The sequence below is a fragment of the Astatotilapia calliptera genome, chromosome 15 (genome assembly GCF_964374335.1).
Source record: "Astatotilapia calliptera chromosome 15, fAstCal68.1, whole genome shotgun sequence".
NCBI classification, from domain to species: domain Eukaryota; kingdom Metazoa; phylum Chordata; class Actinopteri; order Cichliformes; family Cichlidae; genus Astatotilapia; species Astatotilapia calliptera.
The window spans coordinates 38,957,028-38,979,396 of record NC_137436.1 but is presented as its reverse complement, the minus strand read 5'-3'; the positions used below and the strand labels follow the sequence as shown (position 1 = coordinate 38,979,396).

At 39.8% G+C, this 22,369-nt stretch overlaps 2 protein-coding genes across 4 annotated transcripts; both read right to left on the bottom strand.

Annotated features, from left to right (window-relative positions):
- Positions 1-7,067: 7,067 nt before the first annotated feature.
- On the bottom strand, positions 7,068-9,142 carry fam43a (family with sequence similarity 43 member A). The gene is made up of 2 exons (XM_026194874.2): positions 8,993-9,142; positions 7,068-8,875 (listed from the first exon to the last, which is right to left on the bottom strand). Coding segments are annotated over exons 1-2 (1,071 nt in total). The 5' UTR covers positions 8,994-9,142; the 3' UTR covers positions 7,068-7,805.
- An 848-nt stretch (positions 9,143-9,990) lies between these two features.
- Positions 9,991-20,926, bottom strand: LOC113007148 (uncharacterized). 3 transcript variants are annotated; one of them, XR_013901940.1, is made up of 10 exons: positions 20,695-20,913; positions 19,325-19,976; positions 19,153-19,213; positions 18,979-19,059; positions 17,990-18,895; positions 17,838-17,877; positions 17,669-17,729; positions 17,453-17,566; positions 10,783-16,179; positions 9,991-10,673 (listed from the first exon to the last, which is right to left on the bottom strand). XR_013901940.1 is itself a non-coding variant. In XM_080290012.1 (7 exons), the coding sequence occupies exons 1-2, from the start codon at positions 20,768-20,770 to the stop codon at positions 19,369-19,371; spliced, it is 684 nt and encodes a 227-aa protein (XP_080146138.1). In that variant the 5' UTR covers positions 20,771-20,926; the 3' UTR covers positions 17,462-17,566; positions 17,669-17,729; positions 17,838-18,895; positions 18,979-19,059; positions 19,153-19,213; positions 19,325-19,368. The 3 variants fall into 3 exon arrangements, 1 of the variants encoding a protein (XP_080146138.1); XR_013901939.1 differs by having other exon boundaries at positions 9,991-16,179; positions 17,838-18,895; positions 20,695-20,896; XM_080290012.1 differs by lacking the exons at positions 9,991-10,673; positions 10,783-16,179 and having other exon boundaries at positions 17,462-17,566; positions 17,838-18,895; positions 20,695-20,926.
- Positions 20,927-22,369: the final 1,443 nt, after the last annotated feature.

The window sequence follows — 22,369 nt, the reverse complement described above, 5'->3', positions numbered from 1 at the left end:
TTTATTTATGACACCTTTATCTTGACAGACAATAAACCCATTAGACCTGTGAGCACGCCCAGGCTGTGTATTGATCAGCTTTGAGCTGTCTATAGGATCCTTTTGGATGTCAAATGAAGAGGCAATGATCCCATCTGACAGCCCTTCCCTGTCGATACCTGGTGGCAGCATGCCTTAACACAATGCACTGCAAAGAATTGATCTAAACACAGAGCTCAGGATCTATTAGTGGTGATGGGTATTTACAGATCACATGTAATCAGTTTTGAATGATCAGATTACAAAACATGAGTAACTATACGGGCTAACCATGACACTGAAACTACCTGCCTGTTGCCACTGTACTTTTAAAACAGCTCTAATCCTTCGCACAGGACCAGAGGTGTGTCCTGTGGTATCATGAACAAAGATGCTCCAGCAGATCCTTTGGTTCCTCATGGTGGATAGCAGAACTCCGTGGATCTGGACAACAATCTGCAACACTGCATTGTAAAAAGATGCTGTTATTGTATTTGTCAGGGGCGTAATCATCAGGGTAACTATGTGCTGAACATTGGGGGGGTCAAGATCTCTGTCTAAATAAATAAATAAATCTGGGCAAATTCCCAGATGATTAAACATGCAACGATTTTGCTGGCAATACCTGAAATGAGTAAAGAAAATCAACAGCCTATTTATGCAAGATAATTCATAATTTTATTGGGGGGGGGTTATTTTGGTTGGGTCCGATTATTGGGGGGGGTCATGACCCCCCTAACCCCCCCTGGAAATTACGCCCCTGGGCTTAATTACCCCAAGATGTGTAACTGGATTTTATTAGCATTAGCAAGAACTAGCTAATTTAATCTGAAGATACTGATATTAGAATAATTTTTTAAACTCAATGGATTGCATCGATAATTACAAATAAATCCCATGTACTGTTTATTCCGACAGGGAGACTTTTTAGAATCTTTTATGTGCAGCTTAAAGAACGAACACCTCAGCACAAAGGGGGCTGGAGCTTTCATAATGAAATGTCAGGTTTTGAGATAACAGGTATTCATAAATATCCAGCTAGGGCTCAGACCTTTACGCTTTGAGGTGAGCGTGAAACATATAAATACATTTATGCACTGTCTTCCACTGATATGGCACTGGTGCCTGAAGAGTTCCTGTCAGCAGATAAAAGCCGAAAAACTCACAGGTGCATGCATCCACACAAAAACACATGTGCGTCCTATGGGACAAAGCCTGAGAACTGATATTTTGGACACTGCACCTGTTTCCTGCTTGGATCTGAAACAGGAAAACTACCCATGTGGATTTCACCATAGTTTCCTCATATTTGGAGAGACCTGAAAAATCGTCTGCAGTATCTGGTGAATGAAGTTTTGCAAAACCTACTCACCATCCTCTTTGTTCAGTGAACATAAAAGAAGAGAAAAGCAAGAGTTCAGTGGGGGGTAGATGTACCTCCCTCCACACAAACCACACTGATGTGTATCTCATTAAAACACCCAAAACACTCACAAATCTCATACTGGATTCTGATTTTCTGCTCTGACAGCACGCCTGTCTGAGGGTCACCCCGTGATTTTTTTTCTCCCTGTCCTCTGTTATTATTCCATTTCCTCCCTGTGAACGGAAAGACCAAAATAACCCTGCTGAAATCTGTGGCTCTCCAGGGGCAGAGCCTTTGTGTTGGAGCAAGTGGAAAACAAGAGCAGCGGTGGCTGAATGGGACACTGCGAGATCTAGAGTTTCAAGGCCTCCTGGGGCTCGGTGCATAGATACAGACACGGGTCATTACATGATCAGACTGTATGGAGACCAACTGGGAAGTGTCATGCGAGACACTGAGCATGTACAATTCACAGAGGAAACTGTAAGCTGGAATCTTATCTGAGGCTGAATGACAGGGTGCAGATGAAATAATAGTACCTGCAGCAGTGCATGTGGTGAGCAAAGGATGGAGCGGTTAAGATCGTTTCTCAGAGAAATAAATGAGTCACGCAAAATCTTTTCTCCCGTGCAAACAGTGTTTACCACCAAGTATCCAACTATACAACTGAGATCACCATTCCTACACAATGTTTCACAAATATGACAACAATACCCACACCAAGATTCCCGCCATCCTCAAATGCCCTTTCTGCCTGCAAGCTGGATTTATTGGACATATCAGCATTTCCACTGTGCCAAAGTATTGGCTTGCAGCCTCTTGTTTGCACTAAACTCTAAGTTCAGTCATTGACTTCAGTCAAAAGAAGATTCTTTCCATTTGTGATGCTGGTATGGGTTTGATTTGGTAATTTGCACATGAATATCTAACAAGTTTAAGCTGGGGAGAAAAGCAGCAAGACCCCTCTGCAGAACAGAGCAGCTATTTAAGACTACAATCAAGTCAGACAGCGTGTAAAGGAGGAGCTGCAGTGGACGTGGGTTGCAAAGCAGCTTGCCGAGACAGTAACTGTAGGTAGGCTAACGGATCTTAAACAGCACAGCTGTCAAGTTAATCTCAGATAATCGGATATTTGCATATTTTGCTGAGCATTCAGCTGATGTGGAATGATTTTGAGATCAGCTGTTATCTGCAGCTGGATGAGCTTTAGTGTAAGTGCTTCATCTTGGGCTATATAATCCAAACACACTATAATGCATCCAGGTTCTCAAATATTTATTAAAGCATATCTGTCTTTGCCCCTTCTACACTAAGTCAAAACATAAAGCATTTGTAAATTGGGCAAAGACCAAAAAGTGCTAACTCACTGGGTTAACTTGCATGCATAGGCACACACATCTAAACAGCTCCTGGAGGGTTGCTATCAGAGTCAAACTAATGAGATATGACAATATCATGACAGTAGATTTCTTTCTCTGTTGTTGTCTATCTGTGTCTACCTTTCTAACACACTCAGCCATCATCCTGCACATGCCATGGATGCAAATGGACACTGACTCTATCTGACATTGTCTACCTGTAAATACGGCAGTCAAAACACATCATCTTGTCCAAAAACAGACCAACAAAGTTTGCCACAACTCTGCCTCAGTGCCCACTGCACCTAATTTTATGTTGTGCTCATCCTGACCTTCAGTAGTGGTTGCTGTAATTGAAGAGTGTGATAATTATACACCCTTGTACTACAAATAGTAATCTCATGCATCCAGATCCCTGTCTCTTGCCTGCAGTTCTTAGATACAGTCTACATGCAACAGCTAAAAATGAGCTGTGGGCACGACGGCTCATGTTCCTCCCTGCCGCAAAAACTTGAGATGTCGTTCATGTGTTTCCACCAGCAAGCAAAGGTCAGCATGGCTCTGCGCTCTGATTCAACCCGTCTGACGTCTCTCACGCCGCTGGTGTAATCAGATCCAGGCCCACTATCTAACAGCGCTGATGCTTTCCCAGCTCTTCTCATGCATTATAGATGAATGGATTTTGTAGCGTGGTTCAAAATTAAGCCGTGTGGCGGTCTGGCATCGGTGGTGATCTGGTACAGGGATGGCCTGCGGTGCCATTCAAATAGCAGATAATTGGGAAGCTCTGCTCTTCTGTGTGTGTTTCAATGCAGACCCAAACTGCCAGGTCCATTTATTATTTGTCTGCGAGTAGCTGGGGGTAAAGGTGTAAACATTAAATTATATTATACACGCACTGCATTATCCCAGTAAATTATAGAGTGATCAATTTTGATGAAGGGCTTTCATGTGCTGACTCTACCGCTGCAGAGAGCAATACATGTCATGCACCCACTGAACCCTGTGAGTCACTTCTGGATACAGTGCTGGAAAACAACTTTAGTCAGATATTTGGAAGTTTTGTGCTACTTTGTGGTTCTGCTGTCAGAAATAATGATGTGCTTTTCACTGTGCTACATGGCATTGCATTTACTTTATGCATAAAACTAAATCTGGGTTTATAAAATAAGATTAAACCACCTAACAATGCATAGTATAGCTACGAATAGCTCCACAGCTTCACATCAGTGATAATAATTGTATAAACTGTGTATAATTTACAGTAATATAACACATGTAAGGTTCCCTCTTGTGGGATGCATTCTTGTCATCTGTTAATTGTTTCATACTTTTACTCAAATTATACTCTGATGCAGACTTGCAAAAAACTGATATTATAATGAGGAAATCTGATTTCACTTGAGTAAATAAGATGAATACTTCAGACAATAAATTGTTGATAAGTCTATTATTCAAACAGTTGATTGACAAAAAAAAAAAATATTTTGATTATTGGAACTATTTAAATTACAATGACCTTGTACTTCTAATAATTTAACTTTCTTTGTTTTGTGTGATAATAAATGGGATGTTTTTCTATTTTGTACCATTCACCATTCAAATCAAACAATTTGATTACTTTTGGGGTATTTGTAACTAATATTCCAGTATCCTATTACACTTACTGAGATAATGATTGCAGGCTGCAGCCTTAAAAAGGCTCTTTTTTTTTGGTCATTTTGGTCGCAGATATGAGTGGTTAACACTGGTCCCCCACAGAGACTTTGGGGATTGACCGCAGGCAGGCTGTATGTTTGCATGGTCTCTATCTGCTTGTGCTGGTTTCCACTGAGAATCCTGCTTCCCCCACTATCGAAGGGCACGTCAGGTTCATGCTGCTTATCTTGAGGACACCCAGGATTCAAGAGAGGTGTTCTATCTCTACTTTCTGATTAGAAGGCAGCTAATTTCGGCTGCTCTGTTGTTCACACAGGGTCAACACAGCAGGTAGCTCTACACATTTGATTTGTTCAAGATTTGTTTTATCCCTGGTGCATTCCCAAAGAGATTTATATCTCCTCCCGGGCTCAAACCAGGGATCTTTTCCTTGTTAGGCAAATGCGTTAACCTCCCCGCTATTAATTCTTGGTTAAACAAAAATGAATCAGTGAATTGAGATAGTTATGTTAAACTGTCTTTAACTGCCTGAGACAGAGTAATGACATTTCAATTATTATAATCATCTGTCCAAAAAAGAACATCAGTCCATGCCTCCATTTTCTTCTGTTTATACTATTATAATAAAATCTGCACATTACAGTATACATGTTTGCATATTGTAACGTGTGAAAAGAACAGCAGCCATTAATCTACTGAGACCCTGCATCCTCATATGTGGACATCACATTTACTCTCAGCATCTCATAATAACGATAATAATAATAATAGTTGGTAGGTCAAACACCTGAGTGCTTGTTCAAAGGAAAAAAGTGGCAAGTGAACATGAAGAAGACTTTTTTGCTAGCTCTCCTCTAAACAATCAGAAGCTCAGCTTTCTCCCTTGGCAGTGTGAAACGTGTCCTACAACCTCTTGCTGTGAACAAAGACTCTCAAGCCTTTAATTGTGCGGAAGGGCTGGCTTCACAAGTGGCTGATTTCCAGGTAACCTGGGAGATTCGGGGAGCACAACTGCTATAAGAGAGATGGAACACAAGAATGGTTGTGTGAGAATGTAGGTCAGAGAGAAACATCCAGACATCCATAAGCAGACTAAGCAGCTGCAAAAGGCAGGAGCGTCAGACAAATGGCCTTTTGCTCCGTCTCGTGTGTTTCTGTGGTCACAACGCTGCGTCTTCTCTAATTACATGACGCTGGGCACATGATGTCATTGTGTCTTTGCAGAGTAACAGGTGATTTCCATGAGAGTGCAGCTGGTGCAAGCAGCCCATCAGATTGCATGAGGAAGAGAAACTAACTATATGGGTTTCTGTACTCTGTTCCTATTTCACCGTTTCACAGACCACAAATAAAGCACCCACAGTCTCAATTTAGTGTGTGTGTGTATTTGTGTCCCCTGAAAGCACATCAATTTATAATGAGACACTGGAAAGCTTGTTTTATGACTCACCAACCACTGACGGAAATACACGAAGCAGTTCTCTCTTTCTTCCTTTATTTGTTTTTCATCTGTATGTTCCTATCTGTCCATATGACAATCGACCACCTCTATACCACGGAGAGCTTGGGTTTTTGCTCCTCGTGTCTCACTCTGTCCCATTTGTGTTCGCTAACAGTACCAGTGTCATTAGTGAGAATGGAGAGCTGTTCCTCCAGAGCATGCTCCATGGGACTAGAGTGTTCACCCTCACATGCAGGCCCTCAATACCGATGGCATCCGTGCATCAGTATCTGTGCTTCTGAGTTTATATGCCGATCTGGCTAACACTGGGAAGAGCTGTGTGGCATCAGCGTGGGCCTGCTGCTGTCTCTAAAATGAAAGTGACGGTGATATTTAGTAACACATCTTCCACATTTAGAACTGCTGGCCCAGTCATATCCTTCGCTGACCACAGATCACATCAGGTGATTTTGTGTCTTTGCTTCTGTGAGTGTTACATGTTAGGCTGAGTGCTGTGCCTTTAAGAAAAAGATGTGACTCCATCTTTTTATCAGTCACACTTTGATTTAGGTGACACTTTAGCAACACACCAAAGGAACAATGTAGATTATCTGATTTTAGTGAGCTGAGCAAATATGAATGAAATGAACCGGGTGACTCAAACGCATGAGTCTATATACCCGTCACATATTGCAGCATATAAATCTGTAATGCTCTGAATTCTATCTGTTGTCGCTCAATAAAGGCAAACTGATGTAAAAGTAAATACCAGCTAGAATATGCTGCTGAAGAACTTCTGGTGCTACTTCTGCCATGTGATGTTCTCACAGCTTGTGCTACCGGTGACGTCTGTATGTGTGGCCTGCCTTCCCTGAGGCCAGCTACAATGAATGGGCCTTCAGTACCTTAACTAAATAACTTCAACAGCCTGAAAGCAATTTGGGAAAAAAGAAAAAAAAAAAAAAAAGGTGGTGGTGGTCGGGGATAAAGATCAATTCAAGGCTATTAAATGAAATACCCATTTACAGTCACACCAATAGCTTGGTGGTAACAGATAATATTGATGTGAAGTTTAGGGTTGTGCTTTTTAAGCCTCCATGTGACTTTTATTCAGCAGTGCAAATCTGACCTCATTTTGAGCCTCCCAAGGTAAACCCGCTCATATCAGACAGTGCTGAAAGAAAAGATGTCCTACTTGTATTTCAGCATTAATTCACATAAAACATTCATTTAATTCCTTTTTTATTGCTAATTCTTTGAATTTCACATAACAAACCACATATATATTTATATTTTAAAAAATAACATATTTATACTTAAAACATCTTACTTTACATCTTAATACATAAAAGGTATTTTTTTCTTTTGCACAGCAAAGATAAGACACTTATGTTTCAGACAACATACCAGCAAACGTATGTACATGGTAGTCAAAATAATACTTCAATGAAGTCGCAACAGTGCAGAAATAAAAAGGTGACGAGCAGGCGCCCTGATGGGGATTGTAAAGGAAGCCTGATGGAAAACAAATCTGCTTTTGTAAATGCTTTTTAAGGAATGTTTGGGAGCTTCTGGATCTTGATGATTGGAGCATGTTACAGAAGAAACATGACATTTTCAAGTGAGGAAAAAAAACGTCAAGTAAACAAGCTCGATGCTACAGCAAATCCTCTTAAACAAAAGAGATGGAATTAGTGCCGTGCGCCCTGAGGCGCGCTGGGAATTTGCCATTAAAGTTGTCTCTCAAATGGGTATGCCTTTTTTTTTCTTTGTTTACACAATCTTTTAACTTAGTTCAGTAGCCTAACTGTCTGTCTGTTTTGCCCCCAAATTACGTTTATGTCTTCTCAATTATTAGTCTCAGTGGCACATGTCAAACAAGCACTTTGTAACTGTTTCTCAAGGAGACATCGTGGCTCAACAGAACGGTGCGCTACAGGTGCCCAGAAATGCGCAAAGTTTTTTAGGCAGTTTCTTGCACCTTTACCTCATCAAAGCCATTGATTAGTGGTGGCGGCTCCTGGTTGCTTTCTATAGAGGATTCGCTCCCTGTGCTCTCACCAGAGAGGAGTCTGGTGACTCTGAGGTCAGCTTTCAGCGTCTGCACGTCGTTTCCTATGCTCATCTCTCCCAAGTCATTAATAATTTGAGTCAACTCTTGTTTGCCATTGGCAACACAATCATTGTCCGTGTCCAGAATGTCCTCACACTCAAAGTGCATTGCTTTCTCCTCCTCTTCCTCCCCCACCAAGTCCTCCGTGATAGAGCCCAATTTTGGTGCACTCCGGCTGCGCTCCACCGGGGGTTTGTAGTAGCACTGTCCGTTCAGCAGCTTCCTGAGAGGCACCAAGGGGATGGTTTGTTCCCCTATGAGCTGCTGCTGCTGGTGCCTGGCATCGTCCCTCCGCTTTAGTCTTTTAAACTCAGCCAGGGCTGTTGCCGAGGTCTGGTACAGCAGCAGCGCCATGGCTTTTGCCTTCTCCGGCTTGGACACCAGCACTGCGTGGCAGCGCAGCATTACGGCCTTGTGCTTCATCTCGTGCCTGTAAATCCAAGCGAAAATCTTGGGTAGCCGCGGGTCCGCGACGCAGTAGGTTATCCGGTGCAGCAAGTACAAGTGTCCCGGTCTCCTGGCCTTGTCATCCACATGCACCATGCGGATGCCCTGGGAGCTGATGGTCAGCCTCATCTTAGTGCCGTTCTTGCCCATCTCGCTTTTGCCCCAGATCTTGCTCACCGCTACGTCCGTGCAGCCGTCTCCTTTGGACTGGATCGTGGTAGCGTTCCCCAGGTAAAGCACCGTGTACGTGGGATCTTCGCTGGTGATCTTCAGCTTTTTCCTCTTTGACTTGAACATGCTGCCCACCCTGTTGAGTGCGCTCTCGGGGCAGGACTTGGCGAAGGAGGTGAGCGCCGAGTAGTTGAGACTCACCGCATAGCCCTTCTGCTTGGACTGCTTGTCTTCCTCAATCAGGTCGAACTTATTCTTCTTCCAAGGCAGCATCTTACTGCTGTTTCCAGTCAACAGCAGCACTGAGAGAGAAAGGAGAACAACTTTTTTTTAATTACTACTAAATCCTAGAAGCGTTCTACTGCCTGTCAGCTCATGTGTGAGCTACTCTACGTGAACTAAACGCAAAGACACCGTACTTCATCTGTCCATCCTCTGAAGTGCTCCTGTCCATCGCAGCATTCCCGTTTTATGTCATTGTAGTGCTGAGTACAATCTGCTGTGACAGCACGAGATTCACCGTTTATATGCAAGGACAAACCATTTCAGCATGACTGTAGGGGGGACTGAACCAAGTGAAAAGATACAGTTCCTGTTAGTGTAAACTGTTCTTCTTTTCTCGTGGTTTCTTGGTTTCTTGTGCTAAAACACGAATGATTATAAATAAGCGCAAACATCTATAGATATCTAAGTTATACTCAACAATTATGCAACATTTAATAACAGAGCTCTATAAAACTCGGTTTAAGAGTCGTCTGTTAGTATAAACTACAGCTTCATTTTTGCATTAAAGAAGAGTGAAAAGCATTCCTGGAAATTCCTGGAGGAATATATGAATGTAAAGTGAAGATATAAATACATTGTTCTGTTATAAAATGTCAACTGAATGGAAAGAAACAAATCCGCATATTATTTATTGTCCCGTGACTTGTTTTTTTTTTTTTTCTTTCTGGAATTTCTTAAGTTTAAAAAACCTGTTCCTCAACTTTTGAATTTGTTTGCAATGTATGTTTAAATTGATGGATTAACCCATAATTAAGAGTCTCATAGAGGACAGCGGCGTTTAGGATTTGTCAGGTCCAGGTTAGTTTGAGTCACATCAAGTCTCTTTAAAACGTCTGTTACATGCTGCCCCCTTTTGGCTCTGTTCGGAAGTGCGATTTGTTTTTTGGTGTATGGAAGGAGATTTATGTTTTACTTTTATTCATGTATTTTGCTATTTTGTAAAACATAGCACAAATACACACTGACGTTTTTGCTCTTCTTCTTCTTTCATCTGCTCACCTCAGTCAATGGCATGATACAAAGTGATGGCGAAACCTAAAAGACGGTGTCATGTCTGCTCCCTGAAGCAATCTCATAACAGTTTCAATCTATTTCAAGCCAGTTAGCACATTTCTGTTATGAAGTGCAATCATTTTTTGGCAGTAAACTTAAATCCTTTTATTATGAATATCACATTCTCAGATGTTCAAGAGAGACCAGACCAATAGGACAGCAGAAATCACAAAAATAAATAAATAAATAACAGTTTTATAAAGATTAAAACAGTTAAAAAAATAAAGACTGGAATGATTATGATGTATAACACAGAATATGTACAATAACAGAGTTATAAACACACCTAGAACACACGTGATACTTTTATTTCATCTATAACCTCTGTGCAAATTTTGTTGACTGCAAAGTGTTTATGAATATGTTTTTAAAAGCTGGTTATCTGACTGTCAGTTAATAGCAATTAAAAAGAAAGCTGATTTTTATTTAAAAAACCCTGAAAACATCACACATGTACAAACAACACACAATTATTGTAGATTCTTCAAAGCCTCCTTATATTCAACACTTGGGTAGGTGGTGTTATACATGCCCTCACAGCACCGGCACATCAGTCCTCCTGTTTTCACCTTGTCACCTTCATTAAGCTGCTCTCTTTCTACAGAAGGCCCACCGCATGCATGGGGGGGAGATGTTCTGCCTTAAGCTTCATTCTTTTCTCTCGTTTGAGAACTGATTCCGATCTGGGTTTTCGTTCGTAGCCGAGATTGACCGTCGGAGCCCAGTCCTCCGACTCTTCGTCATCCAAAGCACTTGGGCAGCCTATAGTCCCAATCAAGTCAATATTAGACTACTAACTTAAAAGCACTAAGTAAACGAGAATTTAACGACAACCTAATGCTAATAAGTTCGTTTGCAAACATAACATTACCTCTGACGAAGTGGTCGCTGCAGACACGGGCATTGGCAGACTCTGCTCCTCCCGACTGTAAACGTAAATTTAAAATCCATTTTTTCCTACGTTTTTCGGTTAGAATTTTCCATTTTTCTCCTCTTCGTTGGGCTATTTTTGGTACCCTAAAATACCGTTTATCAGTTTCTCTGGTCGACCTACTGGAGCATCCGTAAACACAACAGGACATAGGCATTTTGCGTACTGTCTGTCTGTGATTTTGCGCTTATCTTTTTCACTTCCGACCGCCAGTCAAATTTCGCGCTTTACGTCGACGTCACGTCTACGTCAAATGAAACCTAGCTATTCGAGTATGACAATTCAGATTACCGCTCATCTCATTGGTCGAGGAAAGGTCGCTTACGGAGAAAATACCGGAAGACAACAGATGACCACAACAACAAGCATGGCCAACAGGGAAACAAACGCCGACACTGCGGTGCAAGTCTCGGACGACAGTACACCTAAAGCTGGGCAGACACTGCGATTTTTTCAGTCACGTTATTCAGCACCTGCTCAAACTGTACGGTTGACTCGCAGGGGTTAGAAGTTCATAAGTCACGATGCAGGGTCTCACACTATACGGCCCGATGCTCCGATGCGACCTGAGTGCTCACACCGTGCCTCCATAAAATGAAGGTTATAACAGAAATTCTGTCGCTCGCTCTCTCTCTCTGTCTTTCACTCACACAGACACACCACCACCATCAACTTTGCTAAATTGCTAATGAAAAACATGATCAGGCAGCTGTGATTGAGCAGCATGTAGATCCAACTATTTTCACGGTTGTTGTGGTCGTGATAATTTTGTGATGTCACATCGAAAAGGCTCGGATGAGCTTTCCAAAGTTCTACAAGTTGTGCCTCCATCGCTTGTGTCCAGATCACACGCTGCACAGCCGTGCTGCTCCGTCTTTTTCACCGACGTTTACGTGTTTGCGCGTGAGCAGTGTGAGCGGTTGCGTTGACACCCTCACGAGCGATTGATGATCGGGAGCTGGTCGTGAGGTGTTAATCGCTTCTCGTTACCCCACGTATACTACACGACGCACGATGAAGGCCAAAATCGGGCCGATCACCAAATCGGTCGCATGACTCAAAAATCGTCTCAAAATGGGCCAAAAATAGCACAGTGTGAGCCCAGCATTAGAGCAGCAATGTTTTTTCGCTCAGAGAAAGAAAAAAAAAAACAAGGCTGCAAAAGTACAGGGAGGAATGGGAAAAACACCTGGCTGGGAAAATGCACGATAACACCTTTAAAGCGCACTGCACTGTGTGCCGGCGCACTTTAACCATAGGCATGCTTCTAGTGGTGGGCACATGAAGAACATGAGGGGCGTGAAAGCTCGGGGAACCCTTAACCAATTTTTTGTCCACCAGGCCACGGCAGAAGCAGATATGGTATGTAAACACTGGTTTGTTTGTTTTTAAATCCTCTGGTTAAGGTTAATATGGGCATGTGCGGTGAACATCAGCGCTATGTGGCCAGAAGTGTGATAATATAATTTATTTTGTGTAATAAACAACTACAAGGATAGATGATTACAACAAATAGATCACTATTACATAAAAGTAATACATTGATGAGTAATGATGCGTAATCATGGGAACAAGCGGGTTTACAAACAGGAGCAGCTGATTAGCATTAGAAAAGCTGAAATAATACCTCAACTGAAGCCAATTGTACTAAATGCACTATATGCGCACAGTCACAAGAATATTTTTCGTTCTATTGTTTTCTATTAATTTATATAATTTTAAGTTAAGCAGGACAGAGTTCTTTTAAAGAAAGGTTTACTTATATTCTCAAAAGTTAAGCATGACAGGCTTCTGTTTAAGAAAGAGACCTGTTTTACTGTGTTAATGTTGTCATTTTGAGCTAAAAATAAATGGCTAAATGATCATTTGTTTCCCATATGGTCATATCACAAAGAATATGAATGAATGAATGAATGTCTTTTATTCGAGCAACCAAATAATAAAGTTATTGTAATGTACAATTACACAAAAAAAGAAAAAACAAGTTTAGCTCGAAAAGGAGTGGGATGAAGACAAGCTTTTTAACTCGCACCCCTACAATCTTATCTGAGTTTTAAATTTTGTAGTTGCGCAGTACATTTAAATATTTGTGACATACAATTACGGTTATAAAATTATCACATTGTCATAATTACAACATACAGTAGTGTAAATATTTAGCATCAATAATACAGTCTTTGTTACCACCGCTGAATATCACAGTCATCACCATCATGGTCATTACATCCTCTCCGTATATTATTTATATTTTAGCTATGAAAATATCAATGAAGTTTGCTTCCATTGTATAGTTGTAACTTCATCAATTTTACTTTTAAGAATTAATTCTGGTCTACTGTTTCCTAATAATGGAGATAACAGTAATAACAACAGCGTAAGACAATATCAACAGTGTCCATTTCAACTCTACAAAATAATTGTTTATATAAGTATTTGTTGTTAACATTCTATATATAAACAAAGAAAAAAGAAAGAAATAATACAAAGAATATATTATTATTTACTATCATGGATAAACAATCACACACTCGATTCCTCTTTGTACCTTGACAATATACATTTTTTGTACCTCGATTTAAACAGATGAATATTTGGACATTGCTTGAGCTCTACATCCATTCTGTTCCAAAGTTTCACTCCACACACAGACACACACAAACCTTTCCTGGTAGTTCTAACTATCTGCCTTTTAAAGTTACTACATCCCCTCAAATTGTAACCTCCTTCTTTATGTGTAAAGAGCTTTTGGATATTTTCTGGCAGTATACCCTTATTTGCCTTATATAGGAGTTGAGCAGTTGAGAATTCAACTAGATCAATCAATTTTAATAGTTTTGACTGCAAAAACAAAATATTAGTGTGACTATAATATCCTACCTTATACATTATTCTTATAGCACATTTTTGTAGTATAGCCAGGTGATGCAGAGAACTTTTGTAATTATTGCCCCACACCTCTACACAATAAGTCAAGTATGGTAGGGCTAGTACACAGTATAACAAAAACATTGCATGGCAGTTTAAGAAGAACTTGGCTCTATTTATGATTGAGATACTTTTGGACACTTTATTTTGTATATGTCTGATGTGTGATTTCCAGCATAATTTGCTATCAATCATTACTCCCAAGAATTTTATTTATGATACTACATCTATGACTACACCATCTATTTTTATCACAGTATCTTCATTTACATTGTAATTCCCAAAGAACATTACCTTGGTTTTGCTCAAATTTATAGATAATTTGTTAACATCCATCCATATTTTTAATTTCCTTAACTCATTGTTAATGTTAAGTACTAGGTCACTATGGTCGTCGTTAGAATAAAAAATATTGGTGTCGTCAGCAAATATAACTAATTTTAATAACTTTGATACATTAAATATGTCGTTTATATAAAGATTAAATAGAGTTGGTCCCAGAACTGATCCTTGTGGCACTCCACAGCTAATGCCCAAATACCCCGATTCAAATTCGCCCATCTTCACATACTGCTGTCTCTCAGTCAAATAACTTTGGATCCATTTCAAGGCCACTCCCCTAAAACCATATCTGTCTAATTTTTTAAATAATCTGCTATGATTAATCGTATCAAATGCTTTCTTCAAGTCAATAAATATCCCTGCTGCATGTCTTTTTCTATCCAGACTGTTGGTTATCTCTTCTATTGCATCAATGATAGCCATTGAAGTTGACCTCCCTGTCCTAAATCCGTACTGACTTTCATTGATTAGTTTATGTTTGTCAATAAATTTACCTAGTCTATTATTATAAAGTTTTTCTAATATTTTAGAAAACTGTGGGAGCAGGGACACTGGTCGATACTTAGTGAAGATGTGTTTGTTTCCACTTTTATATATGGGTATAACTTTAGCTATTTTCATTTTCTTTGGGCATTTCCCCGTTTGAAATGATAAATTACATATATAAGCTAGAGGTCTGGCAATGCTATGTATGATTCGTTTAACTAATGTCATATCTATACCAAAACAATCAGTAGAGGTCTTGTTCTTACAGTTGTTAACTACATCTAAAATATCTAATTCAGTAACTCCCGACAAGAACATAGTCTTTGAATTTATTTCTATCAGTGACATTTCGCTGTGATTACTTTTTGGAATTGTTGTAGCCAGCTCCGGTCCCACATTTACAAAAAAGCTGTTAAAGCACTCCACCATCTCGTTTAGATTGTAATTGTCACTGTTATTATTAGTGAAATAATCTGGATATGAGCACTTTTTTGTGTTACCTTTAATAATAGTGTTAAGTATTCCCCATATCTCTTTAGTGTTGTTTTTATTTTTATGTATTAAATTAGTATAGTATAATTTCTTACTAGTTCTTAATATTTCCGTTAGTTTATTTTTATATTTTTTATATCTATACTCTGCTTCTTCAGTTCTTAACTTAGTGAATTGTCTGTATAAAGAATTTTTCTTCTTACAGGCCTTGTGTAATCCTTTTGTTAACCACGGGCATTTAATATGCATCTGCTTAAATCAAATTCAAGTCAAATGGTTAAAAAATAATTTCACACACAAAAAAAAGAGCTACAAAATTCACCACACTGGGAAGGGTGAACTGGGTTGCCCGGCTCTGGCCACGAGGTGTCCCTTATTTATTTTTCAGGGAGTTGGCAACCCTAGTGACAGATGTTTAGCTTATTGTTTACTTGTAGTGTACAATAAATAACCAAAAACACAGGGTTATTCTGCAATGCTTCATTACTCACTAATGTTACAAATGTTGAAAGGTAAAAGTGTTCAATAAAATCCTAAATATTGCAAAATGCTGTAAGAACTCTTCTTTCGCTGCTTTAGGTCACATCCCATTATATTGACTACTGTACACACACTACTTAATATTTAAGATACAAAAAATACTGGTTTCTGTGCATGCATCTGCAGTGAAGGTGTGTGTTTTGCCATGCAGCTTTTACTTACTTAGCACTCTTCTTCATTTTGACTACCATGAAGTTAAGCCAAAAAAACAAGAAAAGAAAAACGATTTTTCTGGTATCTGAAGTATAACAGTTCCCTGAACTACCTCTGATAGTGTCCTCATCATGATAATATTCCCTTTATTTATGATTAGTTATCTTTATCTTCAGAGGTGTGGGTGACAGTTTTAGTGTTTGCTTTAAAAAACAAAAAACAACAACAACTTGAAATATATATATTCTATATACATATATAGAGATGCTCACTCCTGATTGGACACTGAGCTGCACCACCTTCTCCTTCACTCCTCCACCTTGCTGTCCTCTGTGCTCTCTCTCCTCCATCTCCAGGGAACAAATCAGAGCCTGAGCACCAAACCTGTGGACTGTTAGTCTGCAGATAAGAAGGAAAACACGCAGAATTCTCATGTTTGCCATTTTTCATACCGTATTATTATAGTATATTAGTTTACCAGTCCAACAGATTTATTTTCCCAATTTGGATCATTACAGCTTTTGCCACACTGGTCCACTTGATTGTCAAAGTGTATTAGCTCTTTATTATTTCTTTCTTTTCTTTACTTTGAAATGATTACAATCAGAACGGACAGGACTGGGGATGGGAAAGAGAAAGATGAAGAAAAGAGAAGTTGGGAAGATGCTCAACGGAAGGAGATGGAAAGCAAAAAGATAGGAGAAGAGAGACACAGAGAGAGAAGACACTAAAAATCAGTTTGATCACCTGCTGGAAAAATAAAAACAAGCAAAAAGAGAAAAACACAGTAGCGAAACCACAGCAAAAACCAACATAAGCACAAGTTATAGTAAATAATAAATATCTCCACATCCCGGAAGGGGCCTGATCGAGCCACAGGGGCCATAAACTGACAGTTTATTTATAACTAGAAATAATAAAGCAGTTGACGTGTTTCAGGCTGTGACTTTTAGTATCTGTTGGTACTTCATCACTTTGAATAAGTGTAAGTCAACACCAGGCCGCACTTTCAGTCTTTCCATTAAACAAATGACCAACAATCCATTGTTTTCACCATTAAACAATAAAATATGCTTCTTGACTCCTTGATGCAGGTGCCCACCTACGACCTGGTTTATTAATACTAAGCTAAAGAGGAAAGCAACTCACTGTAGTTCTCACAGCTCAGGACAAGCAGACACCTGATGTTGAGTGACTGAATGGAACTAAAACAAGAATTCATAATTATGTTTGTCTGCCATGAACACGTGATGATAAAACTCTGCATATGCAGTCAGGAGACTGATGACCTGTGAAATGAGCTGTTAGAAATGTGCAGATATGTGTAAACATTGATCAGCATTTAACATCCAGGATGGAGCAAAACTTCTGACCTGCATGTATGAGAACCTTTAATCACATCATCTTTGTAGTGAAATAGCTGATGACTCATTAAACGTTTCCATGTAATTTATCCACAGTGAAAAATATTCACTTTGCTGGATCTGAAAATCACGTGTTCATTTCATTAGACACTAGCAATACCATTAAACTGGACCTTATCATTATCATATAGCACTAAATGTGAAACTGTGTCATATAACAATCATATATATGTAATATGTGTTTGCCTGAATCTTCCAGCACAAACAGAAAGACGAGCTGTTGTCTGAGTATCAACACAAGTACACACCAGAAATCGTTCAGTAAAGACAAATTTAATAAATGAAAGCTGGTGAGAGGGCCTTTGATGTTTCTCTTTGGATCATCCTGTTGTTTGTCTCCCAGTGTCGTTACTGCTCCTCTCCTTTCAAAGACAAACACCAAATAACACCAAATGAGAGTGAATCCCTTCAGAAACACTCCTGGTTATTGTGAGCAAACGTCATAACATGATGAATGTATTTACCATTTTACTGAGGGAAAATCTTCTGTGTGGAGTTTCTTCTCATCTTGGCTCTTTTTCCTGACTTTTAGAAACAAGAGGCAGAAAAGAAAGAATAAAAGTTAAAACCTCAACAAGTTTTTTAATGTTTGGGATATTTTACAAACAACCTTAAACACTATTTACTACTTACCACTTTGTTCATTCTTGCTGACGTTCACTCTCCTCATCTTCTCTCTAAAGGACAAATGACAGAAAAGAGGGAATCATTTTAGTAACTTTATCAACCAGGTGAGCAGAATTTTAGATATTTATCAATATTCTGATTAAAAGCAGAGTGAATACTTATCTTTTTACGAGAAAGGGTTCAATCCGTCCTGTCTTAGGTCTTAATGTCACCTTGGCTCCTCTGTTTTCTCTGAAAAACAAAAGACAAATGGGAAGAAAAAAATTAGTAAATGATTTCAGCAACTAGAGGAAGTGTTCACTGAGGAGGAGCTGTCATAATAATATAAAATCAATATATACTTATCTTTTTTTTAATGACAGTTTACAGAGCACGCTGGCTTCGCTCCTCCCTCCGCTCCTCTCTGAAAGTTAACTGGATAAAGGATAATAACAATTAATAACATCATCAAAACAGACAAACCTGAAAGAATTGCTGATCAGAGCTGTGACAGAGTCACAGATTAGTTGGATGTATACTTATCTTTCACAATGAGAGCGTTTGCATAGACGTCTCTTCAGGTCTTTTTATTGTTTTCTCTCTGGAGAGGAAAGTGATGAGACTGATGAGGAAATACCAAATACAAAGACTGACAAAGGGAACTGAAAAAGTCTAACCAAAACCTATACTGGGGGAAAACTGTAGGAAACAGAACTACTGAGGCAAGGAAACATGAGGGGACGGAGACTAACACTCTGACAAGGGACAAAGGGAGACTGACACTATATTTACACACAGGAGGCTGATTATGGGAACTAAGGACACATAGAAACACAGCTGAACCGAATAAGAAATGAACAACAAGTCGAAACAAACTCTAATGACAGTTCAACCAGTTTCTAAACACAACAAATAACTTTCAGGATGTTTCAACAATGTGTAAAATGAGTTCTTATCTTTTTTTGTGAGAGGGCCTTCAATGTTTCTCTTTGGATCATCCTTCCATCCATTTCTTCTGCTTAACCATTGGAGCCATCCCAGCTGTTATGGGGCCAGAGGCGGGGGTATAACCTGGACAGGTCAGTCTAACACAGAGAAACAGACAACCATTCACACTCACATTCAACCTAACTGCATCTCTCTGGACTGTGGGATGAAGCTGGAGTACCTGGAGGGAACCACAAAGGCGCCAGGACTGTCTTGCTCTCAGATGACGCCCGTTCACGCTGCTCTGAAGACCCTCAGTTGTCTTTGGATCAAATAACACCAAATGAGAGTGAATCACTTCAGAAACACTCCTGGTTATTGTGAGCAAACGTCATAACAAGATGAATATATTCACCATTTTACTGAGGGAAAATCTTCTGTGTGGTGTTTCTTTGCAGCGTGACTCTTTTGCCTGACTTTTAGAAACAAGAGGCAGAAAAGAAAGAATAAAAGTTAAAACCTCGACGATTTTCAAATATTTTAGGACATTCTTTTAGAAACAACCTTAAGCACTATTTACTACTTACCACTTTGTTCAGGCTTGCTGACGTTCGACATGCTTCACTGTATATTATAATCTCAAGCGCTTCCTTGCTTGAGTCGGGCTCCGGATGCTGCTCTCTTCCTCCGCCTTCCTCTTAGCACGCTTTGCCGACATATTTAGAAAACGGCAGAGCACCGAAGTGAGAACTCTGCCGTCCGCGCTGTAGTCTGTTACTCTCCAGCGGTTCTTCATCTCAGTGTCCTCTGTTTGGTAAACAGTGGAGATGACTCTGGTGACGGGGAGGCCGTCGACAGTCAGGGTGCGGACACAGTTCCTCCGATCTGCCTTCAGCACAGCAAGATCTGCTTTCTCTGGAAGAACTGGAGTCAGGAAGCGTGGATGAGAGCTGGAGCCCGCAGGCGGCAGCATCATGCCAGCTGGTGAGTCCGTAGGAGGAGAAGGAGTGGTGTTCTCTCTCTGGCTCTGCCTCACATTGACAAATGGTGTCGTCACCAGGTCCCGGTGGAACCATCCTTTAAAAGGTATGCAAGGAAAGTCCTTGGACCCAGTCACCAGGCTATGGTAAAGAGTGAGGACCAGGTGAGTCATGGAGTTCAGATGCCTCCTGCTCAGTTCACGGTTCCTCAAGTTAGTGACGACCATCTGAGGTGCAGTGACTGGACTCACCAGATCAGCTACGAGAAAGCAAAGCGTGCGTCTACGTTAATCATGTGATCACACAAATTAAAGCCTGAATTTAAATTGTCCAGACATGGCTTTACATCATCATAAGCTCTTCCACACAAACAGTAAGAAGCTCCCAGCAGAACTCATTGTTTATGAAAGCCTTCACATTTTTCACCTGGTAAAAGTTTTCATGTGTGTAAGGCTGCGTGGATTTTCACTGAGGTTTTAATACGCATTCACATTAAGGAGTAATATCTTCATATTAGTTGAGCATCGATATTTTGAGGATAAAGCAGCTACATTTAGGTGAGAAACCTCCCACCTCCTTATTGCAGGCACACACTGTTTCAATCTCAAACTCATCCTGCGACTCTGTGAACTTTTAAAACTCCAGCTTCTCCAGCTTTACACATTCACAATCTATGAAACGTTCACGTATAACTCAGCGCCAGCAGCCCAAACATGTCAACTCAAACCCTCTACATGCAAAAACGGCCGCGCGCTGACGTCAGCGTCCTCCAACGCCTTAAGTCGTTAGCAATTAAAAAAAAACATGGCGCCATCTTTATAGCGTACTGGCACATGTTAAAATTGATGTTACTCAAGTATGAAACATCTCATCCTAAATGTTAACACTCATGAAGTCCTACTTCCAAACAATAAAAGACAAAAATCTAAGTTGTATTTGTTTGCTAGCACTCTGACATATTAGCCTGCTGTACTCACCATAGCGTTGATCTAACACCTCCTCAATGAAAAGGGAGAGCAGGTGCATCTCGCGACTCAAGTTTGAAGAAGTCATTTTGCAAATCCTTCTTGAAGATTTTCAAACGTTAGCTGTAGCTTGAAAAATCCGAGTTTTCACAGCACTAGTGGGAAAAAGCTCCTGTTTGCGCTCAAACGTGAAACCCGAATTCCACTTTTGCCTCCTGCTTTTATACCTGCACTCAAACACGTCATCATCACCATGACACCCAGGGCCACCGAAAATCAATTTTATTTATTAGTGTGAATGCTTGAAAAGCATTCACAGTATTGTTCTTCTAATCTTTATTAGTGTGAATGCTTGAAAAGCATTCACAGTATTGTTCTTCTAATCTTTATTATTAGTGTGAATGCTTGAAAAGCATTCACAGTATTGTTATTCGAATCTTTATTAGTGTGAATGCTTGAAAAGCATTCACAGTATTGTTCTTCTAATCTTTATTATTAGTGTGAATGCTTGAAAAGCATTCACAGTATTGTTCTTCTAATCTTTATTATTCCGTTTTATCTATTCCGTACGTTTTTTGTACTCCTACTCCTTCAAAACCGTTCAACTTAGAAAAACCATTCAAACACCATTAGATTCCTCTTCTTTTGGACATGACTGCTTCTACTTTTCTCATTTTTAACATTTATATTTTTAATTTTATTCAACTTTATTCAACAAAAATTTCCCATGTATTTCAATGGGGAGACCCTTCAAATTCTCATTCAACTTACTTATTTTTAAACTCCTACTACTTCCACATACGTTGACATAGAGCCACCATTCAAACTTTAAAACGAAGACAAGACATTCAACTATTCAACTTGTATTTATCTTTTCAATATCTATTATACTTTTTCTTCAGTTCCAGTTTAAGTTTCATGATGTTTTTTCACCCGTTTCAGAGTTTATAATGGGTGTGTATGGGACGGAATGTTGGGGCTAGAGTGAGACAGCTCAACTGCTAGAGTGAGAGGAGCAAAAAAATTAATCTTAAAATCTTTTTTAAAACTGCTGCTGTGTCCACAGCGTTTGCTCTACAGCCATCATTTTACCCTCAAAACGTAGCCATCGTTGTCCTCTTTCATCCAATGTGTTTACTATTGTAATATGTGTTATGGTTCTTTCGTAAATGTCACCAATGCACAGCCTCCTCCCTCCAACTCTTCCATAGACTCTAATGTTAAAACGGCTCAGAAGGTTCGTTTGAAAATCAGAAGAGCATGGTGTCTTTCCACTGTCACCACGTCCATATAATAAGCTCCACAGGCATGAAAACTGAGAATTAGGTAGACTAGACATTGCTGTCGCTCACGGTGAAAGAATTTTGTCAATACGACTTTTACTTTTCATTTGGGAGCGATTTGTTTCGGCCTGACTTTTCTGTTCATTTTAAGCAGCAAAAGTGAGGCGCATGTCTGTGTACGTGTGTATGGAGCCATTGGGTGCGGTCACTATAGCAACCAGGCTCACACCTGCCTGCTTAACGAGCTCTGCCTGCCACTGTACCAAGATCCATCTTAAGCACTTCTCTTTCAACTGCTGCTGTGTCCACAGTGTTACAGCCATCATTTTACCCTCAAATTGTCGCCATTATTGTTCTCTTTCCAACACCGTGTCTTTCAAAGCTCAGGCATTTAAACTTTTTAA